Source organism: Scomber japonicus, chromosome 10, assembly GCF_027409825.1.
Source record: "Scomber japonicus isolate fScoJap1 chromosome 10, fScoJap1.pri, whole genome shotgun sequence".
Lineage (NCBI taxonomy): Eukaryota > Metazoa > Chordata > Actinopteri > Scombriformes > Scombridae > Scomber > Scomber japonicus.
Window position 1 is genome coordinate 5,324,676 of NC_070587.1, and position 20,477 is coordinate 5,345,152.

General features: G+C 38.9%; 1 protein-coding gene across 1 annotated transcript; it reads left to right on the forward strand.

The window, feature by feature from the left end:
- The first annotated feature begins 883 nt into the window (after positions 1–883).
- Positions 884–15,634, forward strand: rragca (Ras-related GTP binding Ca). The gene is made up of 7 exons (XM_053327323.1): positions 884–1,242; positions 4,659–4,862; positions 7,104–7,303; positions 10,022–10,136; positions 11,402–11,544; positions 11,935–12,083; positions 13,624–15,634. Exons 1-7 carry the CDS (start codon positions 1,060–1,062, stop codon positions 13,776–13,778), a joined length of 1,149 nt encoding a protein of 382 aa, XP_053183298.1. The 5' UTR covers positions 884–1,059; the 3' UTR covers positions 13,779–15,634.
- Positions 15,635–20,477: the final 4,843 nt, after the last annotated feature.

Genomic DNA, 20,477 nt, shown 5'->3' on the forward strand with positions numbered 1-20,477 from the left:
ATATAAGAATGCCAGTACATAAAAGTATGAAAGCCTTAAAATAGCAGCAAAAGTAAAGGTAGTGCAATGAGTTTGCAGCAAGGCATTTAACTGTTGTCAAAGTGACTGATGCAGTATGGAGATGTTGCACTTAAAGTCCAGTGTCAGTTCCACTAGCCACCATTTTAAAAACATCTTTAATTAAAAAAAAATCTTATGTTAATTAAACTACTTATCTCCTTTTCTTTTTATTTACCCTGTTCCATGGGTATCAATGTATTTAGTATTAACAAAAAAAGCATTGATAATTCATATGTGCTTTTGTTCACAATTGTTTATATTGTATATATTTTGTTTATAATGTCATGTTGTCAATCACTTAAAAAAACATGAACATAAGTAAAGGTATATTATCATTATTATTATCATTATTATGATTATTATTATTGTTGCTGTTGATCGAGTGATAATTATTAATTCCGATAATCTCGACAGACCTTGAAAGCCTCATCTCTACTGTAGTGGTACTCTGCTGCCATCTGCTGGTGTTAAAGGAAACCACCATAACTGACAAAACACTATTTGGTTTGCTTTCAACAACCTTTAGCAAATATTCACAGAATTTTTACATCAAATAAAATGTATAAATACTAATATATCGCTAGAATATTAAGCAGAATTTTTAATCTGATTTGACTAAAGCGTGTTTTAGCTTCTTTATTCAGGCGATAGGTCACAAAACAAGTCTGAGTACTAGTCAGGTGACAGCGTCGAGCCTCGAGTTGAGTGACAGCCCACTCGGCCAATCACAATCCGTATCGCAATACAGCCAGCCAATCAGAGCGAGCTGAGGGATGGGATCAAAGGCGAGTTTTTCTCTTTTTTTTGCAAGGGAGAGGAAATCCTAAGGAAATGTGTGGGATCACGCTCGGTGTTTCGAAGTAGCCTGGGCTTTTATTGACAAACTATTTATCCATTTTTGTGACGGTACTTGACGGTGCATACCAGGTGTGTGTGTGGGTGTGTGTGGTAAGCAAAAAGGGGGGGATATAAGGGGGAAGCGACCGTCGTTGGGTCAAAATGTCGATTCAGTACGAGGTGGAACAGCTGGCTGACAGCTACGGGGTTGCGGACTCGTTCCCCAAAGATTTCGGCTATGGTGAAGAGGAGGCCGACATCGAGGACAGCCCGGCTCCGTCTGACAGCAAACCGAGGATCCTGCTCATGGGTTTGAGGAGAAGTGGCAAATCATCGATACAAAAGGTAGCGTAAAAAAAAAGAAAGAAAAAAGCCTATGCGCCTTTCCTTCTGCTTCAAGTAAACGGGACATTAGCCAACATAGCTAACGAGGTAGTTTAGCATGTAGCCAAGTGATGATAGCTGATAAAAACCAATCAGTAAATAACATATGCCCAACCACACAGCTAGCCACATCTCGTAGCTAAGTTAGCTTTCCCTTAGTTGCTGATATTAGTGTAGCTGTAGCAAGTGAATTATTAACCAGCTGGATGCATCTTCTCTCACTGCATGTGACTGTATGGTTAACAACTAGTTCAACATGCCAAATATATCTTTTTTTAGTCCGTCCCACCCAGCTGTGAAAGCATAGGCTAGGTCTTAATGAGGAGCTCTCACATGACAGACAAAGCCGGCCACACCTTTTCATTCTGCAAGTCATAACACTTTGTTTTCCAATCAGTGCAAACACCTGCTGTATGGGCAACATCCTCTTTCCCCTCTGTGTGTGTGTGTGTGTGTGTGTGTGTGTGCTAGTGGGGTCCACTCACTCACTCACTCACTCACTCAAAAGTCCATTGTATGTATGCACTCTGCAAGTTTCCATCTAAAGATAGGGGTCACACGTTTTCAAGTGTGTCTTCATCTTCAAACAACATGTCATATGCCTTTACTTGAATGCATACTGGCTTGTCATTTAGTTTATCTGAAGCTTATATGAGGCTTCAGCAATCTGAGTTAATCATAAGTGGAAATCTGTCACATTTACAGTCCCCCCCCCCCCCCCACACAACAAAAGAGGGACTTTAGATATAGCGTTAAACTACATCTACTTGATTTGACTCCTTTTTTTTAATATGAAGCTTCATATTAACCTTTATTTTTTTGCACAGAAGTAGGAATGTGGATTTTAGCCCCCATTACTAACTTGTTAAGTGCATTATGAAGGTATCGTCTCATGGTCATTAAGAGCATAAGGAATGGTGATGGCAGGAAAAAATCTTTTCAGTGTTCATTTGGGAACCTGATTGTCACTTTTAAGACAGACTTGGGAAAAAAAAACTTCCATGATTTCCCCAAAGATTTAGTTTAGCTGAGCAGATCCTGACACATCACTTCTCATGTTAAATTGACTTATTATTTGATGTATTAAAAGTACCGTCAGTCATTAAATATTCACAGCACTTTGGGAAATAACATATTCTTCTACAAGTGAAGCTTTACCTCAGTGTCTTGCTGTGTTAAAGCGTATTGATTTTTAGGACATCATTGGAAGTGGTCTCTATAAAACACTACAGACACTCTCATGCTAGGATATTTCCTCAGTTAATCAGTTAGTAATTTGGTTTATAAAATGTCAGAAATGTCGATCAGTGTTTCCCAAAGCCCAAGATAACATCCTTAAATGTCTTGTTTTGTCCACACTGCAGATATATTCAGTTTACTATCGTATCAGACTAAAGAAACCAGAAATATTCACATTTGAGAGGATGGAATCTGAGGATTTGGACATTTTTTGTCTTAAATGGACTGGTTGAATGGTTCATTCATTATCAAAATAGTAGCCAATTCATTTAATAGTTTGAGACTAACCCATTAATTGTTGCTGCTTAGATACTTTATCTATATTAGTTTATGGCACTTTAATTACATACAGCTTTATTACAAGTATGCATTATATAAGGAAAGCAAAAATGTAGATAATAAAGATCTTAAAGCTTGATTTAGACCCAAGGATTCCTGTATGAGACATGGTGGCAGAATAAGTGAATAATGCTTGACCTGCCATAGTTGATATTGTACTTTGGGCCCCTCGGGTTTGGTGCCACTTTACCCAGGTGGTAATCTAACCTCGACTTGAAAGCCTTTTTTTTTGTTTTTTGTGATCTAACAAACTCTTAGAGCACAGTTGCCTCCTGTCTCCATCATGTTGTTGAAGTCTGCCACTTTCAGGCTGGCACTGTGGTTGAATAATTGATGAGTTGCAGTTGTTCTTCCTATGATATTTTATTATTTATGTTAAAATTCGAAAGGGAAGCAGAATCATGCGAGATATAGCGTGATGTACTGCCTAGAGAAGAGTAATAGTAAAGAATTGAACTTTCCTGTACTGAAGGGTCCATGTATTATTGTACTGTGTTTCTTATAATCCACCCACCCTCGAGTCCAAGATTAATGCCCCCCCACCCCCCTCACCACCAGTAAGCCTCCAGTCTGACAAACATGTGATTTGGCTTTTTTCTGGTTCGTTGGCCTGTGACCTCATTGGCCCACACATTGATTTTAAAGAAGGCAGTAATGGAGCATTTTACTCACCCACTGTAACTTGTTTTCTCTCGTTACCTGTTACTATACTCATTATATGCAGACAGTGTTCAAGCTGCTGTCTCACTGTCTGCTGAAAAATGCTGAATGTAGAGTGATGTGTGTTACATCAGAATAGTGAGTCTGCAATTTTTTTGCCCTTTCCCTCTCTCGCTGTGCATGTGACATCTGGATGATGTCTTTGTGTAATCTATGATAAAGGCTAAAATCACAGCACAACTCTAAATACATTACTGCTGTGATAACCTCACCAGAGATACATTATGGTTGCAACTAATGATTATTTTCAACAGTTTATTATCATATCATGTGATTCATATGAGATATAATATATAAAGGAAGCAGCAAGTCTTCACAGTTGAGAAGCTATAATTGTGGAATTTTATGGTATTTTTTTTACCCTCAAAATAATCAATCGATTATCAAATACTGGCATATTTCATTTTCCAGTTGATCAACTAATTACTTAATCAATTATAACATTCATCACTATCTTTGTAACTTAAGAAGAAAACATCCCTAAAGTAAAAACATATTTATTTTAAAGTGCAGTCACTTACTGCATATTCTCTATATATGTTTAACTATATGATACCATCTTTATTTTTATTAGTAAATTAGATTAAATAATGTTTAACTAAGTGTGTAAAGTCAAAGATGTTTTAACACAAATGTCAAACAGCCACAAACTGTCAAGATATCAGATCAGTGAATAGTGTTAAAATGACCAGTAAGCATATAGTGTGTCACAGGATCTTGTATATTTCATGCATTACTATTATAGTAGGCTACGTATGTATTTTATGTTAAGTATGTGTCCCACCACTTATACTGAAGTGTAAAGTTTTATTGTTAAGCCTCACAGTGTAGTTGTAGGTGCGTCATTAGGAGCATCAGAGATCTGTAATTTCCTTACGTCTCAACACTAACTCAGCAGTTTTCTTCTAATCTGTTCCACCACTGATGAAAAGTAGCTGAAGCATTGTCTGGGAATTAGGTAGCAGGCTATGAAACTTTAGGATAGCTACTTCATTTCATTCTGTCTCATTCTCTGAATCACTTAAAACAGTTAATCTGAATTCATTCTGCTTTAAAGACGAACACAATTCTGATTTCAGGTGGTTTTCCACAAAATGTCTCCCAATGAGACCTTGTTCCTGGAGAGTACCAACAAGATCTACAAAGACGACATCTCCAGCAGCTCTTTCGTCAACTTCCAGATCTGGGACTTCCCCGGCCAGGTCGACTTCTTTGACCCCACCTTTGACTATGAGATGATCTTCAGAGGAACCGGGGCCTTGATATTCGTCATCGATGCTCAGGTGAAAAACAGATGTGGTTAATTCGACATGGTTACAAATACAGGAAGTGGATCTGTGGTGTTCCAGCTGCTGTGAAAACGATTTCATTGATTAAAATGTGCCTTTAGGCCCCTGACGGATACAAAATATGACAATGTACTGTATCTTCCATCTCATCTAGATGACTCAGCATCTGGTGAGGTTCAGTAGAAGCTGAACTTTGCTTTAACCCCTCACAAAGAATCTGTTACACAGAGTTGATGAACAGCCAGACCATAAGAGACAATTACATGCTACAGCTTTAATGCCAGTGCTGCTCACATGACCCTAAATGCTTTCAAGAAGTAATCTCAGCTACGATGTTAGCCACAGCTGATCTGATCGCAGGCTTTATATCTCCTCGAGGAGGTGCATCAAATTCAATTTGTCCCAGCAGCTGCTCACACTGTGATACCCGAGGAGACTTGTTCTTGTCTCACTGTTTGGAAAGACAAAGCAGCGCTGCATTTCTTCATACCTCATTTAAAATGAACGATCTCAGAGCAGCAGCTAGTAATCACCTTTTAATGCTTTTAATAGTCTTGATTTTCCTATTTGTGGCATAGATACTCTAATTGCTATTGTATTTGGCTGTGCTAAAATATTCATAAGAGTTGTTTGTTGAAGGTTTATCCAGGCAGAGTGTGGTCACATGCATTGTTGAGAAACTTCATAGTAAGAGGCTTTGTTAGCTTTGCAGTGTCCATTCATTTGAATGTGTTTTAGAAGTTTTGTGACAGTATAGCAAAAAATATAGATGATTAATTTAATGCTGATTGTGTATGCAGTCAGTGAAGATAAATGTTCTTTAAATAGGGGCTAAATTATTGGCTTTAGTTTTTGTAATACATCTTTTCCCACATTTGTCATTTATGTACTTGAAATATATACACACCGTACATTAGTGCTGGAAAGGATACCGATTCATCTGGTGAACCAGTTTCATTTTCCCATACAGTATGAATTTTACATAAACCATCACTCCAGTGCATAGTTGACATAATTGCTGTAACTCTTCAGTAGGAGAAAAAATGTATATAATCACCACAAAGAGCTCTACAGTCAGGAGAAGCTGTGTAGAGTCTACATAGGGAAACCCTTATTAACTGTGTTATAATGCAACAATTAGTAATTCACAACTAGCTGTCTTTAACAGGGCAGCCCCCCCCCCCCCCCCCCCCGTATGCTTCGTACAGTTCACTTGGTGATCAGGTAGCTACGTTATTAGTTTCAGATTTAGATTTGGGCAAGGTCAACCTCAGTCAGCCTCCCACTGCTTTAGAAATAAACAAGACTTTTACATGAATGGCTTCAAAAATGAGTTTGAGTCTGAATGGAAGTAAAACAGGAAGTAGCTGTTTGTAGCGGGGAACTAAAATTCAGGGCAGTTTGCACGTCAGTTTGTTTACGTTAGTTGAAAAATAGCAAAATGTTTTATGACCGCACCTTCCCTAATTGCAAGGATAAAATTACAAAACATACACTGAGCAGTTTTCATGGACTATCGGGAAGCGGGAAGATGGAGACGTGCTGTAACTCCTCGCACAGTTACATGTTGAAATTGCATTTTTCTTACCTTATGGAGCTGAACGATCGATCCAGCTGCCCTCGCTCTTTTATTGCAGTTGGTTTTGTGCTGAGATTACTCTGTCGTGGATACTTTTTTAATTTTTCTGAGTCAGGCAGTAACATGTCCAACTGCAGAAACAGCAGCAGTTTCCTCGGAGGGAAAGTAAAACTGTACGTTGACTTTCCTGACGATTCTTCTGCCTCCATTCGTCATTTTTCTTCTTTCGATTATTTTATCTCATCTCCGTGTACTCTGGCTTAAATAAACACGCTTCACCATTCACAGTCAAATGACTCACGATCGGCTACAGGTAAATCTGTCATTGCACTTAGTTTCTTTTTTAGCTTCCTAACAGTCGAACCGCAGTGAAAGTCGGCCGCAATAAACCAGTGTCCTCAGATGAATGTGAGGGGGGCAGATATAGATCTGTATGTAGTTACCCATAACGCTGCTACAGGCGGCTAGTTCGTGTACTCACTTTTATTCAGACTCACAAACAACCTTTTGAAGTGAATCATGTGAACCCTATGTACACCTGACTGTAGAATAGGCCACTATAAACCTATAAAAAGGTCCAGTCAACCCCAAAACCCTGTCATATCCCGTTAAACCGCTCAATTCATGTATGTGTGTTCATGTCTTCTTTGTTTCAGGATGATTATGTGGAGGCACTGGGTAGGCTGCATCTCACTGTGTCGCGGGCTTACCGAGTCAACCCAGAGATCAACTTCGAGGTGTTTATCCACAAAGTAGACGGACTTTCAGATGATCACAAGATCGAGACCCAGAGAGACATTCACCAGAGAGCCAATGACGACTTGGCAGACGCTAGTTTAGAAAAGCTGCATCTCAGGTACCTTCACACACACACACACACACACAAACACACACACACACACACACACACACACACACACACACACACACACACACACACGATAAAGGATACTGTATAATAAGTATATATTTTAAAGGCTTTCATATCAGCATTACATTATTTATTTTAGGATAATTATTGAAACAAAGCAGCACAGCAGCTCCCTATAGATGTATTGTCACTTTATAACCACGAGCCAACGCAAGTACTCGCTGTCACAAAATCAAACCAACAACTTCATGAATCCACAGACTTTTGTTGGGATGTTTGCATGAAAAGAGAAAACAGCACAAGTCATAAGACACAGTACAGCATTACTGTTATATTCTCACAGTAACGCTGCGGCAGATTTACTCAATATATAGCAGCTGATCAGAAATGTGAAATCTGCTTGAAAAGAAGCATTTCCACATTCAGAGTCTGATTACTAAACTAACCTCATTCATCTGCTCTGAGTGTTACAGAACTTGACTTAAGAGTAACTTCCTCAGGTGTCTCTGACTTGATGGAGTTGACTAACAGACTCAAGCATCTTATGTGGCATGGTGCTTTTTATTTTTAGAGGTGGTTTGATTTCCCTTTTTAACAAGTCAGCAAAACAGTAGGCAGAGAAACATTTTACTTTTACAGAATTTACTCATGACACCATCATCAAATGATTTTTAAGCTTTTCTTAAAGCTCCGTAAGATAGAAACCAAAGCCACCCACAAAGCCCATTGCAGCTGCACCGTCTGTAACTTCACACTGAGCACATATCAAACAGGAGGAGTAGGAGCAGTACATGTAAACCCTCTTTTATCCACATATTAAAACAGTGTGTTTTATTGTACATTTTTATCCTCACAGTTTTCATAATGAAGTAGATAAGTCTAACACAGGTTATCTCATGATACAGGTGCTATAAAGGTTTTTTTAAGAGGCTAGATGACTCTCTAAATAGTTGTCTTCCCAGAACTGCCTTTTGTGTAAATGGAAAAAAAAAAGAAGTTGTTACACATACAAGGAAGTAGATGGTTATGAGTAACTGTGGTTGCTAAGTTAAGCACATTTTATTTTGTATTTTTTCGTAGCAATTCTCTGGATTACGCAAACTATGTGCTCCAATAACATGGAGGTGTTAACATGTACCGCCTTTAGACTCCAGCCTGTCACTCCACCCTCTCAATTAACTTTGTAATGACAGTGAAAATTAGGCTGCATTCACAAAATATTATTATATACTTGTGTACTTTTAAAATGCAGAAGCAGCATAAGAGTTAAATGTCTATATTTTTGGTATTAATGGCAGCATGTGTGGACCAGCAGTGACACAGGAGACATGTTAGCAATGAAAATATGTTATGAAAAGTTACATTGCTTGATTTAATACATCCAAAAACTCGCACTGTTCATGGAATGAGTTTGTTTATGGTTGTGATTTGTGCAACAGCTCACAGCAGAACAAGATGACTTGCTTTAGTCCTTGGAGAGAAAGCTGTGGCTTTTTAATGCGGTGGTCTCGTCATTAGAGATGTTTGTGTTCGTCTACATTCTCTTTGCATTACTGTGAGATTCCTCTTTGGCTTTCTAATGAAGAAACCGTGACCTGAGCTCAAATACCAGAGCGGATTATGATTCCAATAGCCTGACATACTTACCATGTAGAAAGAAAGCAAAGGTCCACATTTATTGATTTATTCTTTGTCGCTTTTTAAGCAAAAATGCCAAATTTGACGTGATTATTGAATGGTTTTTTTCTTTGTTACACACTAGGGGATTGGAGGATATAAAGTTTTATCTTATTTTGGGATAAAAACACTCAAGATAATTCAATCAGGATAAATTTCACAGAAGACAGAAGATTAACTGATGATTACTGATAATAATCCAATAAAGCAATTGAGTGCAATAGTAATTATTATTTGCTGCTTAAATGTAAGAATTTGTTTGCTTTAAAAAAAGTTAGTTAAATATTTTTTGGCCTATTTGATCTTCAGATGAATTAAGAAGACAGTTTGAGTTGTGTATCTACATTTGATTAATTATTTTCTGATATTTTATAGACTGCATGATTAACTGATAAATGAATCAAATGTGAAACAACCTTTTTAATTGCAGCCTTCGCCCTGACACACTGCGTGTAAAGTCCAAATGTGTTATGTCCCACATTAAACAGGCTGTTCTTGCTGAGCCTGGTCAGCTCTGCAGCAGCTTTACTGTTTATGTTGGAGTGTTGGCAGAGGCAGCACTGTGTTTTATGTGGGGTTAGATTATTGTTTATTCCGGTTAGACAGCCTGACCGGCCCTGGATATATAGTGGAGCAGAGGGAGCTTCTTTTTTTTTTTTTTTTTCTTTCTCTGCCGTATGACTCAATGCTGCTTTATTCACTATAATGCTTTGCAAGATGAGCTTCTGCTAAACCACGAGTTTCCTTGAGATATGATCTTTTATTTATGTATCTCAGTATCTAAAGTGCACAAGTCATGTGTGTCCAGTTTTGCAACAGTCATATGAAGACTATTGTTTTCTTCTCTGTGTTCTCAGTTAAAAAATGCTTCGATTAAGAGCTCTCGTCTACAGTCCGGCTTCTGGCTGTCATATAATCTCGTGACTGTCTGTGTTTTTACCTGCTTTCGTATGCGTTTTGAGGAAGTGAGAAGTCCTTCTGGCAAGCAACTGCTTATTCGCTTCCTTTTTGTTGTATCTCATTCAGCTTTTACTTGACGAGTATTTATGACCACTCCATCTTCGAGGCCTTCAGCAAAGTGGTGCAGAAGCTCATCCCCCAGCTCCCCACTCTGGAGAACCTCCTAAACATCTTCATTTCTGTAAGTAGAGAACAGCCCTGAAACTAAACTGCATGTCAATGATTTTTTGTTTGTTTTTTTTATCTTGCATTGTGTGATTTTCTGTGTGATGTGAGTCACTGTCAGCCCTGGTGCTGCTAGTTAGCCGTTCTGTCAGCAGTCAGCGCCCATGCTGCTTTATTGTAATGCTGATGTTTTGACCATGCAGAGGATTTCTAACTTACTCTAATACATTTTTAATTATACTGCTGTTGATAAAATATCGCTGTTAGAGAATTACCTCATGGTGTGAATATATAACCAGCAGTCTGACTCGAATGATATTAACAAGTTATTAGTTTTTTTCTGCACTTACTAAGTTGGTATGGTTTCCTCTGTCAGGCTGATCAACAATGCAGCACCCTTGATTGTTGCATGGTTAAACTGTCCATTCCCTTATGACACTTTATGAGGATGTACTTGATGCTGTTGCATTTTAGTTGCTGTTTAGTTTTTAGTGATTGTTTTATATTTATGTACATATTTATATATTTTTAATTTAGTACTGGGACCTGAGCTCTGTGTTTAGTTTTTTTCCCCATGTTCCTTGGTGAAAGAAATGACAATAAAATGAGTCTGAGTCTGTTTCCAGACAGTATATTCACTGCAGATATATCTGTAAGGGCTTATATGTCTATCAACTCATAAATAACAAGACATTCAAGTACAGAAATGTCAAAGATATGTTTTGAAGCAGTGTCACCACTCTATAGTATAGTATAGTATAGTATATATATTGTCCAACAGAGAGTAGTGACAGTTTATATTTCATTGGTAAATTGTTCTGCATTGCAAATGGAAAAATATTTGTTAGTTAAATTGTGTAAATTAAATTAAAACAGTCAAGTTAAATTCTGTGTGTGGGTAATGAAGTGAAATAGCCTGTCATAATTTTCATTTCTCCCAGGTACTGTGAATTTGTCGTGAGACTTTCAGGTCAGGTTATGGTGACACTCAATATCTGTTTTGAGCTGAGAACAAAGTGTGATTTGGGTTGCATTTGCGTAGTCTGCTGTAAAACATCCTGTCATGAGTTAAATCCTGTAACTGAATCAAAATGAAGCTGAATACGTTCAGGTTGAGGCCAATCTTCTAAAAACTGTCTTTTTACTGCATCAGAGATTATCCTGTTTCTTTCCCACATTATAACTCCTTATTCTCCACTTTCTTTCATTTGTCTTTCCCTCCTTCATTTCTCTTCTTACTCTTTCCTTCCCTACTTTCTGCCTGTTTTTTGCCACTGACAGAATTCAGGGATAGAAAAGGCTTTTCTGTTTGATGTGGTCAGTAAGATCTACATCGCCACAGACAGCTCTCCTGTAGACATGCAGTCTTACGAACTGTGCTGTGACATGATCGACGTGGTTATTGACGTCTCCTGCATCTATGGGTGAGTGTGTTTGTTTGTACATTAATGTAATGAACCAGAGAAGTCAGACTTGGGTTACAAGAGTGCTTTCTGCTCCACCTGTCATTCAGACAAACATAAACTCTATAAGTGAATTGAAAATGTAGTCGAGAATATATATAGAGTAGATTTTGAATTAACTTCCTGTATAAATTTGCATATTGAATACAGACAACAGATTTCATTGAGTCGTCTGTCATTTCTTTATGCTTTAAGACATGGACTTCACCCATGTGTTGTCTGAAGAGGCTTTCTCTCTGCGAGCATAACTTAATTTATGCATGTATTTGCTTAATTAATGACCTCATTGGCAAGCTGCAATTATTTCCCTTTTTCTTCTGAACATTGCGGTGGTGTGTTGTGTCACATTAGTCTGAGGGAAGATGGCAGCGGCAGCGCTTACGACAAGGAGTCCATGGCCATCATCAAGCTCAACAACACCACTGTGCTGTACCTGAAAGAGGTCACAAAGTTCCTGGCCCTTGTCTGCATCTTGCGAGAAGAAAGCTTCGAGCGCAAAGGTAAGCTGTCGGAGAAACCTGTGACCCCCCCCCCCCCCACAACTCATTCGGCTTTATTTGACCTTTGCTTTGTGGCTTTGGGTCAAGTGGCTTCATATTTTTTTCCAAAGTCTTTCTAGCAATGCAGCAAGTCTTTATCTACATGGATACAGAGTGGGTGAAGCCAGTGAAAGGACACCTGTGCATAATGTTCACTTTCAATGGATTAAAGTTACATTTCAGTTCATTATAGAGTAGTATTGTGCCTTCATGAAGTCAGGAGACTTACTAGAGACAGATGTTATAAAGAATGAAGAAACATTGATTAATTAGATGCCAGGTTTTCCTGATTTTTGGTCCTTAGAATGAGTGAACCTCCAAAAACACTGACTATTGTGTTAAGTTTGAAGCCTGAATGAAGATAAACCCATCTGACATTATGAGGGATATTTTTCCTCCAGTTTGAAATGTTTGTCCATGCAAGAATGTTGTAACTATTAGGGCTGTTGTCTGGTGGGGCTTATTTGATTGCAGTGTATTGTGATGTAAGGTGCTCATAGTTATTATAATGCAATATAGCAAGACCACAAACTACGCTCCAACACTCAAATGTAACCATAGAGTTGAATCAGTGCCTCTCTGACAATCTCAACAATAAATCATCATGATAAGCCTGTAAATATAGTGGCTGGCTTTGTAATTGAGTTACATTATTATTAGGGCTGTCAAACGATTAATTTTTTAAATCGTGATTAATCACAGAATTTCCATAGTTAATATATATTTTTTTTTAATTGCATGTTTAAAATCCTGTTATTTTACATTTCAAGGCAGGTTTAAGCCCATAATGTAAACCATTTCTTACCAGAGTGTCTTAACTGGAAATCAATCACGGCTCTGCTGCGACTCCCACACTCCAAAATGGTCCTTTGGTGGAGCTGAGGCTCGCTTGGCTGCACCTGGGTGTTTAGCGTGGAGGTGCTAACTCAAACTCCACGTACTCCGGTGGTAGTTAATCTCCGTTTGACACAGGTTGCATTTTACTTTTGACTCGTCAACTGAACCTGTTTAATTATAGACAGGAGAAATGAGAGAAAGAAGGTATGACATGCAACAAAGGCCCCTGATCAGAAACAAACCGAGCATGTTGCTCTCATATGATCCATGGTCCATAATGTAGAACTTTCCAGTAGGCAGTTTTTGTGTGGGAGGGGGTGTGTGCTGTACTTACTAAGGGCAGGTGTTTAAGTTTCGTTTTCATCATTAAACAAATTGTTAGGACCGGTACGCTTGTCGGTTTACAACCTACTACTACTAGTTCTATGAAAACGTGTTATCCGAAGGGATAACTAGTTAACTAGGATAGCTGTAGCACAAGTTAATTAGTTTGCTGATGTGCAATAAAATCGTGTGGAGAACTGATTTGTGTCCGCCGTGCTAGTCCTGAGACCCTTCCAGAGGGGGTTTATTAAACCAAGCAGTGTGGAAAGCTAGGCAGTTTAATAAAATCTGGACACATAATGTCAAACTCCTGATCTAACGTATCTTTGTCTTTCCTCAGGATTGATAGACTACAATTTCCACTGTTTCCGGAAGGCCATCCATGAAGTATTCGAGGTGGGCGTTTCCACCCAACGTCCAGCGGGCTCCCAGGCGGTGGGCTCGCCCTGCACCAAGGCCGTTGCACTCAATGGCACGCCGCGCAACACTGTCTAGACACTGACGCAAAATTAAAAAAAAAAAAAATGCAAAAAGAGGGTCGAGGAAAGGAAAGATGGAGAAGGGCCAGGGAGCCTGTAAGAGGTGAGACTACTAAACTTTGGGCTCACCAGAGCACCAATCACAATCCCTTGCTCCCAGCACCTAAAACACTGAAAGACGGCTCGAGCCAAGAGTGTGTGGGAGCAGCACTGGAGCGTAGAGGGGTCAGGCTTCTCAAGCTAAGATGGAAGGGAAATTCAAGTATGAAGGACATCAAGAGAATAAAACTGCAACTGGACAGGAAATAGCTGTCCAGGATCTTTTTAATGGATTTCCTGTTGCAGTCAGAGGCTGTGATGATTAGCTGCTGGTCCCTCTATATGAACAATGTGGGAAGGAAATAAACAAACATTTGACGCAACCTCTCGCTACGGACAAGCTGTGATATCAGTTTGCAGGATTAGTGATGGTCTAAGCGATGAACCCACGCCGACCACTTCTGTGCTGATGAAAAAGATGGTGGTGATGTGAACTGCCAGTCCTAACCCCACACATGTTCAAAGATGGCCTTATGTAGATAAAGCTTGCCTGCAATGCAAGCTTTCTCTCACTACCACTCACCTCACCCTACCTGAATGCTGCCCAGAACTTGCTTTTTGGTTTCACTTGTGAAGGGAAAACAAGGTGTGCAGACTAAAAAGGGATTGTGCTGTCCATATAATTTGGTCGTGTGCGTGTGTGAGTGTGTGTGTAGATATCTATGAACGTATGTATGAGTTAGTGTGTGTGTGTGTGTGTGTGTGTGTCAGTGAAAGGTTTTGATTAGATCCCAGACTGGGTTGTGCTGGTGAAGGATCCTTACAGAAAGATAATATGTCCTTTCCAACAACAAGCTTAGCAAAATTAAACTATTTTCAATCAGTGAAAGTAACTTAACTGTGTTGTGCTCCACTGAAAAATCAAAGTTATGATTGACTTTCTGATAAAGTTGTAAAAATGAGTTTGGCCAGAGATTTGAAAAGGTCTTTGCAAACGCACTGCCAAAATGATTTAATGATTCAGAAACTGTTAAAACAGTCAAATTGTGAATATATCATGATTTAAAACTTTTGTTTCTTACCATCTAAGAAAAAATATATTATTAAGTCTGGTTGAGGTGAAAGACGGAGGGGTTTCAGACTCCAGATTGGTTTTCTAAGAGATTTTAGGATGATGATATGAACTGCTTTAAACTTGCATGTTTTCCCACCTACAATTTAAGTCCTGCTCAAAATGATTAACCCATGTTTTGTATTTAGTTTGGCTCTGTTCAGCAGGATCCGCAGGAACAAAATGTACCCATTCCAAGCATGCATACATCGGTGTGTTGTCAACTTGTATCAACCATAACACTGCTCTTTGTATTCAAAGGTGAGAAAGTGAAAGTAAACTAACCAAGAAAATTAAACAAGAAGGATTAAAAGACCAAATTTCATTACTTTTGCTATTACAGTGACGTGAGATGTTCACGCCTGCATTTTTCTGTTTGTTTAATCAGTGGTGAGATGTGGGAAATCAGATTGGCTGTGTCCAAAGAACAGGAACCTGATTCACGAAGCAGGATTACCTAATTTTTTTTGGACAGCTTCACTTGTACAAATTTCTAACTTAATTTCATTTACATCAGTCCACTTTCCAGATTTGATGGACTTCTCTTTTTTTCCTCAGTTACATTCACTAGATAAACCTGCTTCATGACACAGGGGAATGATCTCTACCCGGTCATTATCAGTCACCTGAAAATAAACACTTGCACATCAGAACCGTGATGGATGAGTGACTTCATGTATTGTGACGCTATACTGTGTGAAATAAATGAAAATTTAAATTTTGTTCTTGATATTGTTATAATTGATGCAGCAGCACACTAAAGCGACTCATTTTACAAGCCTAATAATCTTTTAATCATTTCAAAGCATCCCAAATGAGTCCAGTATTATTGTGAGAGTAGAAATGTTATTTTATCATCTAACTTAACTAAGGCCTACAAACAAGCACAAGATGGCGCTGTAGGACTGTTCCAGTGTTCCCTCACAATGCATTGTTATTCATTTGTGTCCCTTCTCCGTGCCCAATAACTGTTTTCATACTTGTTAAATTTACAGAAAGTGTGCATCATCTGCTGAGCCTGTATGGTGAATTATATGGCTTGTTAAAACAGGACTGTAAATGTCAGCGGCTTCTATAACCACTGCATGCAACACAACCCTTGTTTCATTTATTTGAGCTGCACTATGAGCATAATAGGTTAAAATGGATTACTCCGTATTGATCAAACGTGGGGTTTAGCTCACATCCAATTTGTAAAGAAGTCAAGATCATGGTGCACGGATATTTTCTCTATCTCAACAGATTCAATTACCTTTCAACCATTATTAATTTGCTCACAATGGTATTTTCTGTGATTTTTGTTTTTTTTAAAAATGTGAATCTACATAGTCTGTTAATCGTCAGTTTTCTTGAGTTGGCTGTTGTTCATATTGGCATTATGATGAGTGAGAAGGAGGGAGGAAGAGAGAGAGAGAGAAAAAAGAAACCTCTTTCTGGTTTAGTGCATATAAAAACAACTCACTGAATAGCTTCGCCATGCAAGTTATTCACCAGTTAAGTTAAATAAGCCTCACAGCTACTGTCACGACCCATTATGTGGGGAGTAGGCGAGACAGCTAAACACCACTTCCACACAATTTAGATGCAATAAAACACTGACAGCTTTTTTATCCACTTCATTAAGCCAGTAATTTCTTATAAAAATCTCCCGCATTAATCCTGGCGATGGTTTCCCTGCGGTTCCTTAAGCTCTCCTCCAACCTTAGCCGCCTTGCTTTGATGCTTACTCAAATAGGCGCTAATTTGAGATAAATTATGCATCCGCATGTAGCCTACCCATGCCAAGGAATATAAAGTGTGACACTCTGAAAGATGGTGAATTAAAGCAAAGTGTGATATCTCGACGGGCTAATGGCAGATAGGTTAGGCCTGTCAACCTGATGGTTTGTTGATGTGAAAGTCACTTCATATTCAGAGAAGGGGAGGAGGTCATGTTTACGATGTTTTGGAGGTCGTTTGGCTTTAGTGCACAGCTGTCAGACCTCATGTCAGATGTACAGTTCATGATGCACTGGACCTTCAGTGAAATTACTCAAACTATTACATCATAGTCTTTATTGTCCTATTAATGTCAGTAAGATCAGATAAACTTTATTGATCCCACACAGGGGAAACTCAAGTGTCACAGCAGCAGATGTATATAGATACCTAACTTTTAAAGACTTTCATAAAGATATATTACTAGATTTATATTATTAACTTCTATCATATACAACTGAAGCATGAAAACACTCAAATAATGACTCTATACACCAACATAAATAGTGACTTTAAAATGTATTAACAGAAATAGTCACAGGAGTAAAAAAAAAAAAGAGGAAGCTACATACAAACAATGAAGTTGAATTAGAAGTTGCACATGAGGGAATTAGACACTGAGTAGTGGGTAATGTGTCTTTATGTCCACATATATCAAAGTTAGCAGTTTAAAAAAGATTTATTGTACTAAAATGAGTAAAGTGTGAGCCCTATCATGCAGGACAGTTATCTCTCTATCTAATCTTCCAACTAATTCTAGATAAAATATGCCATTTGTTGAACCCTTTTAATCCTAAATTTATTTTACTCATCCGTCCATTGGTGACACAAATTCATAAAACCCGTTCACCAAAAGAAATGTGTGTCATATCTTGGATCAGTCATTTTCTGTTCTAATTCAATCACATCAGCAATCCCCTCTGAAGTTAAAGTGAGCCGAATAACAAACTCCACAGACAAGTCAAATCAAGAAATGATCATATCTCTATTATCGATATAAAGTGCACTCGGATCATCTGATAGTTCTGATGGTGGCTGGATAATACAGTGACTTAATACAATCTCTAGATGGGGCTGTTGTCTTCTGTTTGACTCGTCCCGAGCGCTCTTCTCTTCCAGTCTTTCTGCTTCACAGTGCAGGCAACATGGAGATCAACATCACACACAGACACTACTTCCACAGAGAGAGAGAGAGGTAGAGGAGAGAACCAGAGGAAGGGGAGACTGAGGAGAAGTTGAGGAAGCAGCAGAGAGGCAGCTACATGATGTACAACTGTAATTTTGCACTGTTGCAGCTGTTGAAATTGCCTTGCTTTATCAAAGGCAACGCCGCTTTAGGACCTCCCCACCACCACCACCACCACTACCACCACCACCCACCCCACTCCCCCCCTCCATCCCTAATAAGGAAGCTTAACCAATAATGAAATAAAGTGAGTGGAGCACACTTTTGCCTGTGATGTCACGCTCACTTCCGCACGCCGGTCCGCCCTTCATCTTAGATGTCTTAGTATCATTACAACAATGATATTGCCATTAGATTCTTAATAAAACTCAGTCAGTGGTGTATTATCTCCCATCTTTACATTTTATTAGCCATGCATATGAGAGATGAGGGTAAAATGACTTGAGTAAGTAAGACATCTCAGATAGGTGACAGATGTAATACAGACTTCATTTGTTAGATTGTAAAGGCAATGCAGCTCCAGTGAGTGTAATTATGTAGCAAGGACAAGGGAAGTTGATAGTGAGATGGACTGGTTTGTACTACAGGGTTCACAACGGCATACATCTGACACATTAATGTCATGTTGTTGACAGTATACTGCTTGAACATGAGAAATGATGATGTTTCCATATTGTTCACAAAGGGACAAAATGTAAAGATAATAAGATAATACACTCTGAGTCTACATTTTGAGTCTGTTTTTTACAAAGGTGCTTAAATCTCAAAATGCAAATATCCAGTGAAATGCCTAAAGGTAAAAGATATGGATTGTAAAAATTACACAATAGTCTAAATTGGAACTCCAGATATTCAACTTTTGTTTGAGTTTGGAGGAACTTGGACAGATTTAAAGTAAAAACATGAATAATGGGGTATTGTTTGCCAAACCTTTTTATTTTTTGGTTTTGTTATGTGTTGTTTTTTGGTGTTTGTTTGTTTCCATCTGGAGTTATTTCAATGACACGCTTCTTTTCACTCCTATAAAAAATGTTTTTTAATTGGATTGAAGACATTTTTGTTTAAGATGAACTGAAGTCTATTGGGGATGAGTTTAATGGATCGGTGGATCAATTGATCAGTTGATTGACAGAAAATAAATGTCAACTAATAATCATTTTTTTTTAAAATTCAACTAAAATTACAAAACATTCCTTAATTATGACTTCAGTTGTGTATATCTTTCCACTTTTCTTTGTCTTATGTGATCATTAACTGTTTTTTTGGACTTCACCTTGGGATTTAAGAAACTGTGATGGCCATTTTTCATTATTTTATTACGATTTTTGGGCTAAATGATTAATTGATTGATTGATTCTCTACAACACAAACTTTAAATATATGAGTTGGAAAATGCTGCAGAAAAAAAGTTGTGACTTTAAAGGGAAATCTAGGTATCAGAAAAAAGATTATTTCGCCAAAATTTCTCCCTATGTTTTCCCATCCTATATAACTGAAACACTAAAAAAAATCCTGAGCTGAGGTTTCCTTTGCTATTGACCAAAACAAACGATCCAACCAAAACACACCTGTCATTTGATTTTCTCCTTTTTTTTCTCTTTTTTTCTGTTTTGTTTACCAAGTCAACACCTCTCCATTTCAGCAAAACTACTCGAACACCTTTAGTCTGCAGAGATGGGAGGAGCTGGAGGAGGACAGGAGTAAAGGGGGGAAAGGATAACGAAAGTGGGAGTTAGAGGAAGGGACAGGCGTCTCCTGTATTTTCTCGGTCAGGCAGCAGAGCGTGGAGCGGAGGGGCCAGCAGGCCAGCAGCCAGCTAATGGGGACCAGCAGTGAGCAGGGGCCGGGGACAGCGCTGACAAAGGGAGCAACGACAGATGCCATTATCTCAGCCTCATGCAGATACAATGGAGCTGGACAACACAGGCCCTGACACTGACAGACGTGTATGTGTGTGTGTGTGTGTGTGTGTGTGTGTGTGTGTGTGTGTGTGTGTGTGTATATGTGTGCGTAAGGACAGTGTGTGGGCTGAGAGAAAGAGCATGTATGTGCTATGTGAGGTTAATGAAACACGATAGAGGAGAAGTGGATTATCGAGGAGACTACAATTTCTTGGTAACACTTGTCTGAGCTTCACTGCACCCCTGTGCATGCATGCCCGTATATGCGCGTATGCAATTCGTGTGTGTATTTGAGTATAGCCTACATGACCCTGTCTTGTTACAGCAAGACAGCTAGATCAGTCACCCATCACTTGCTTAGAATTCAGGGGCGTAGTGAAAAGCACATCACATTTGGTCCCAAATTTCACTGGGTGCTACACTCTTGGCCTTAAAATATGCAGCATTCACTTCACCCAAGGATGTTCTGGTCATTTGGAGAACCAAAAACGTGTCAGGGTGGGGTTTGGGGGGGAGGGGAGGGAAAGAGGGGGATATGGCAATGCGTTTAGCAGGATTGGCAAAGGCAGAGAAGGGTTGTTAAGCAGCAGTTTTTGGGAGGGATAAGAAATGTGAGCTTTAGCCAGTGTAGTGCGGTGACATGGGACAGCGTTATTGACTGTGGCGGTGCATGCTGACAGTGGATTGTCAGCCCCTGCAGTCATTTGCCAGACTGAGCGA